Source organism: Antechinus flavipes, chromosome 4, assembly GCF_016432865.1.
Source record: "Antechinus flavipes isolate AdamAnt ecotype Samford, QLD, Australia chromosome 4, AdamAnt_v2, whole genome shotgun sequence".
Taxonomy (NCBI): domain Eukaryota; kingdom Metazoa; phylum Chordata; class Mammalia; order Dasyuromorphia; family Dasyuridae; genus Antechinus; species Antechinus flavipes.
Window position 1 is genome coordinate 347,436,261 of NC_067401.1, and position 6,000 is coordinate 347,442,260.

General features: G+C 38.3%; 1 protein-coding gene across 1 annotated transcript in view; it reads right to left on the reverse strand.

Moving 5' to 3' along the window:
- TMEM242 (transmembrane protein 242) overlaps positions 1 to 4,949 on the reverse strand; it is a 56,395-nt gene extending 51,446 nt beyond the window's left edge. The window contains exons 1-2 of the mRNA XM_051997998.1: positions 4,767 to 4,949; positions 3,791 to 3,891 (exon numbers count right to left, since the gene is read on the reverse strand). Of these exons, the coding sequence (XP_051853958.1) occupies positions 3,791 to 3,891; positions 4,767 to 4,854 (189 nt within the window). The 5' untranslated portion in view covers positions 4,855 to 4,949. The remainder of the gene's footprint in view (positions 1 to 3,790; positions 3,892 to 4,766) is intronic.
- Positions 4,950 to 6,000: the final 1,051 nt, after the last annotated feature.

Genomic DNA, 6,000 nt, shown 5'->3' on the forward strand with positions numbered 1-6,000 from the left:
GTAGACTCAGTTTCTTTACATGTAAAACAAAGGAGTTGGATCAGATGGCTTAGGAAATCCTTTCCAGTTTTTTGTTTGAACAACTAGCATTGTAGAGAATGTTTTTTTTTATTCAACCTAAAATTCAATGTGGTAAGCTCCTACTGTAAAAATTCCTTCCACTAAAGCAAACTAACAGTTAAAGGGACCATGCCCTAGCCATATACCTAATTTGTGTCAGAAGTAGGCTTTGAATCTAGGTCTTCTTAATTAAATAATTGCCAAAACTTATAAATTATCTATATAACTAAAGCAAAAACCAGATATTTTTAAATTTCCTTTCAACAAACATGCCATTTAACTATAATTTTCTATAATTACTATAATTTTCAAATATTAAACTAGTCACTAATTTAAAATACATGGGGCCTTTTTTTTAAAAATCAGATTTACTCTGTCAATCAGATCACTGAAAGAAATTTTAAATAATTAATCAGCATTGTCTTTTTTTTATTATTATTATTCATATGTAGGAAAAGAGAGATAAGCCTTCCATCAACCAACATTTACTAAACTAATAACCTATTACTCTTTTAACCTTCCTAATTACTCAAGTCACTTCGAATGAACAAAAATATTCCTTCTACATTTATGAAAGAAACTATCAGTGTTAAAAACTGATTGTCACTTTAGTAGTCTCTAATCATATCTTTGCTTAAGTTCATTCTTTCTAAAACCTTATTAAGTATTAATTTCTTAAATGACTTACCCTTACCTGAAAAAATGATTAGAACTGGTATCCATGAAAAGATAGTGCTGTATAATCTTTTTGTTGTTCAGTGACTTTTTACTTGTGCCAGATAATTTGTGACCCACAAAGATATTGGTTTGCCATTTATTTCTCCAGATCTTTTTGAGATGAGGAACTGAGGTAAACAAGGTTAAGTGATTTGCACAGGGTTACACAGCTAGTAAATGTCTGAGGCAGGATTTGAACTCAGAAAAATGGGTCTAAGCACTCTATCCACTATGCCACCTAGCTGCCTACATAACCATATAGCAAATTATTCTTTAGCAGTTAAATCTACTAACTAGTATCAAGTTAAAAATAGTGTCCAATGACAGATCAGTAAATGCAAATACAGGGTGTTATTTCCCCGAGTCAAGTTAATTGATTGCAAAGTTAAGACTAGAAAATGTAGTCTCTTCGGTTCTGATCTGGTTCTGGTCCAGTTCTGGTCCCTTAATAGCAAACTACATCAATTTCTCTCAAAGTTCCTATGAAAACTAAAAGCTAAAAAAATGAGTTAAGCATTATCCTAAAAAATACAATAACCCCAGTTTATGAATGGGTTGTGCTTCAAAAACTTACTTAGAAGTCAACTGCTTGGAATTCATGACATTTTCCTATAGAATTACTATAAATGATGATTAAGTTCTCAGCCTAAACCACAAAATCCACCATGTACCTGAAATAGTCATTAAAAGTAAGGTTAGACCTGGATCCCAGACTCATATGAATACTGAATCCTTGAAGAGGCCAGATTAAGAAATCAACTCCTTGAAAGTCCAGTAGTATTAATGAAAGAGTTATAGGATCTGAGCTGAGTCTTTACAGGAAGTCAGAAAAGCTTGGAGGCACTTAATAGTGCTTAAAGACAGCATCCAACCATAGGGTACAGCTCTAGAAAAAGCATGGAATCAGGAGATAGAATTCTGTGTACAAGGAACATCAATAGATTATTTGTTCTTTGACTATAAAGTACAAGGATGAGAGTCAAGGGCAAAGAGACTGAAAAGATAGAAAAGCCAAGGTTATGAAAAGTTTTAAATGCCAAACCAAGGTTTTATATTTGATCCTGGAGGTAATAAGAACCTGCAGAGCTTTTAGCAGTGTCAAGGGTAGACCTGAAATCCAGGAAACCTAATGTGAATCACTTCCTATCTGTGTGACTCCAAACAAATTACCTAACCTCTCAGTCTCAATCTCTATTGTGTAAAATGGGAATAACACTCACCTCACAGAATTGTTATATAGATGAAATGAGATAACATGGAGCGCTGAACAAATCTCCTAAAGTACATGTTTGATCATGCCATCTTTCTACTCAACAAATTCCAGTGACTCCCTATTATCTCTAGAAACAATTATATTGTGAGCTAATCAATCATTCTGGAGAACCATTTGGAACTATGCCCAAAAGGCTATCAAACTATGCATACCCTCTGATCCAGTAGTGTTTCTACTAAGGCTTGTATCCCAGAAAGATCATAAACAAGGGAAAAGGATCCACATGTGCAAAAGTGTTTGTGGAAGCCCTTTTAAATACGTTTTTTCTGGTGATTAAGAAGCCACTATTCCTAGGAGCAATTTTAGTATTAAACAGTTTAAGGGTTTATTCCTTTATGCAATTCCAACCCCATCTAATTATAAATATCTACATGACATCTCTTTACCTTGTAATAGAATTGAAATTTTATTTGAAAACAGGATATAAATTTGTCCCCATTTTTAAAAAGTGTTAAGGGACAGGTCAATTCTCTGAGAGCTTCCACAGCTGAGGATCATAATATCTGAAGGAGTTGTAGGGCAGCCTTTGCTGATACAGGTGTTGCGGACTGGGAATGAGATAAATTGGAGGCAGAGGGAAGAGGAGAGAGGTCAGACAACAGCAACAGCCTCTCAATCTCCTTGTATCATCCTCTCACAAGAGAAGATCCATTCTGCAGGTTTGGGTTGGAATCTTTACAAACTGTTAAGTCATTAGAGCTGATAGAGACAATAGTTATCTAATTTAGCATGGTTCAGTATCCTATATCGAGCTTACAAGGAGATGTTTTGGGCCAGAACCTGAAACAAGGTACTAAGTAGAATTAATTGATACAATGCTTGTGTTCACATCTTTACTCATTGGAGTTCACATGTTTGGGAAATTTCAGGGTTTAGTATGAGATATCTGAATTCACACTTCCCTTGAAGCTCTTAGGGCCAGAGAATACGTTGGGAGATATCCCACAATTCCACTCTCTCATATATAAGAAACAGATAGAGGCTCTCGGAGAGCCTCTACATGGAGAAGGGAGCATCAGTTCAGTTGAGGAGAAGCCCTCTCTTGGAGGTGCAACCAGATTCATCTTCATCTCACACCACTGTGGTGGCTGGGCTCCTGCACTTTCCCCACTGAGACCAAGCTGGTCTGAAAGGCTCTCCAGAAAGCTAGCCGAGCCCCAAGTGAAGGAGACACGACATTCATTCCATCTTTGTGCTGGCTGGAGGCTGAAGAAAGCAGAGGCAAAGGACAAGCTGCAAGAGCTCTTAGAACCAAGGAGAGAGAGAGGCCTCTAAGAAAAGCTAACTAGGCTATTTTGGAAGGAGAAAATAAATGTTTGAACTTTTATCACCTGGCTGCATTTTGAGGTGATTATTACTCTTAACTGAAACTAAGGTTGCCTCCAGAAAACCTCCCTGAGAAACCTGCTTTCACCCAGAGAGAACCATTACGTTATTTTAAAGAAAAAAAACACCACAAGTGGCTTTTGTGTATTCCAACATAAAAGGAAGAACTTTTTTTTACTTAAAAATCAAATGAAATAAGAATTATAAAGCACTTAACATAATAATAATTAAGCGTGTAAATGCTTAATACTTTGTTTTAATAATTAATCCTTAATAATACCTTTTGAAACTAACAACAACAAAAATAACTTTAGATTCTATGTATATATTCAAAGATCTCTTAGAAACACCATCAAAATATCATTCCATATAGCAAAAATAATACAGATGCAAATGAATTATTAGATCACAAACCTTATTGAACCACTGAGGGCTTTTCTTTTTAGCTAATGACAAAGTGGTAAGAAAACCAGCCAGCATTCCTGCAGCAGCAGCTGTACCAAGAAAAATTCCACCTGTCAAAGAGTAAATAAAAAAAACTTAATAACCTCAGAAAAGTTTAAAAAAAGACTAAAGGAAGATTTCAAAAGAAAATTTAAGACATGCTCTGCACTCATTTATTTTAAAAAATCAGAAAGAAATGTTTATCGTCTATCCTGCAAAGGAGAAAACAGAAAGTTAATACAACTGTTTAGGATCTATATTTGTGTAAAGCCATAGGCTAGAAAAGTGATTTTTTTTTTTTATTTTGTTTTTCCCATTAAAATAAGCTCATTCTGAAAAGAGCAATCGAGGTCAGTTTCAAGGAAAATGTACTGAATGGAAGTCAGAAGTCCTGATTTCAGATCTAGATTCTGCCACTTAACAATGCTTGGGCAAGTTGCTTAATTTTTCTGAGACTGTTCTCTTCTGCTGCAGAAGGGGCTACCCAATATCTGCAATATCACCAGTGACGACCGCCGTACCTACCTCATAAGGTGACTGAGAATACTTGGTAAGCCTATAAGTCCTAACCAATGTGAGATAGTATTACACCTAAAGCGCCTTCCCCTCCCCAGACCCTACTGTCAGCCCTGGGTGTTGTTTTGGGGCTGGTTTATCTGGTCCTTAGGTTATCTGATTTTCTACAGATGGGAAAACCGAGGCTCAGAGCAGAGAGGTCTCCGCAAGCCCAACGGGTCGTTCGTTAGAGGCAGAGCCGAACTAAGCTGAGGGTCTACGGCCCCAGGGAGGAAGGGGGCGCACTAGGGTTTCCGCTCAGCCTACGCCTCCCACAATCACAAACATAACCTCTAAGGACAGCGCAGCAGCGCCGGGGGCCTGGGCAGAACCGCCCGCGCCGGGGCCGAGCTCAAGGCTCCTCAAGGCTCAAGACAGCTGCCGCGCGCACCTTTCACCAGAAACAGCCGGTTATCCGATGCTGCAGGCTGTTCCAAAGACTGAGGAAGGCCCCTGTTCCCGGAGCTCACAGGCTCCATAGTTGGATGGCGTTCGAGCCGTCCACCAAGTGAGCCCGGGTGGAAACAACGAAACCAGAGAAAGAAGTGCCGGAACGGTGCAACCGGAATCCAGTAGCGGGCAGGTCCTCCTGCTACCGGGTTCCGCCCTTCCACTTCCGGAGACTGAGCTCCGCGTGCTCTGGCCCCACCCCAATCTACCTCCCGGCTTCTGCGCAAACTCGCCATCGCGCCTCCGCTGGAGCACGTGGCTTAAGAGGCTATGTTCCTTTGAGCGGACCCTACTGGGTTAGGAGTGATGAAGAGCAGACGTATAAATACAAAGTATATATTATTAAGTAAGACCTTAGACCTCAAAATTCTGTTATTATCTAGCCACTGGATTAATTTTAATCCACTTGTTGCCGATCAAAGAGCCCAAGATATCTTGAACTCCTAGCATGGTTTATTAAATGTTTGGATGGATGGATGGATGGATGGATGACTGTTCATATACCACAATTTATTCACCCATTCTCCCATTGATGGGCATCCCCTCAGTTTCCAGTTTCTGGCCGCTACAAAGAGGGCTGCCACCAACATTCGTGCACATACAGTGGATGAATAAATGAATAGTTGGATGAATGGAATAATGAATTGATGGGTGGATAGATGGATAAATGAATGGATGGAAGACAAATGAACACTTGAATGGATGAATGAATAAATGAATAGTTGAATGAATAGATAAAATGATGGATGGATGAGTGAATGGTTAGATGGAAAGAGATAAATAAATGGTTGGATGAAGAGATAGAATGATGAATGAATTGGTGGGTGGATGAATGAATGAATGGTTGGAGGAATAGACACAAATAAAATATTTATTCAATACTTACAATAGCAAAGTTCTATACTGCATCAAATGCTAAAGATACAAATTGAAACATAAGAAAGCCCTTTTGCTCTCAAGGAACTCACATTTTTCAGAGGGAGACAACACATGAAAAGTTTCAACTATGAGTCAGATGGAAAGGAATTATGGTTCTTAGGGTACAGAGGTAAAATAATACTTCTTTGATGTCATTTTCATTGATAAGATCATATCACTTTCTGGTGTTGAACCATTGGATAGTACCAAAGACTTTAGTGACAAAAACTTTCTTTTCTAAATTTTCAGTAGATGGG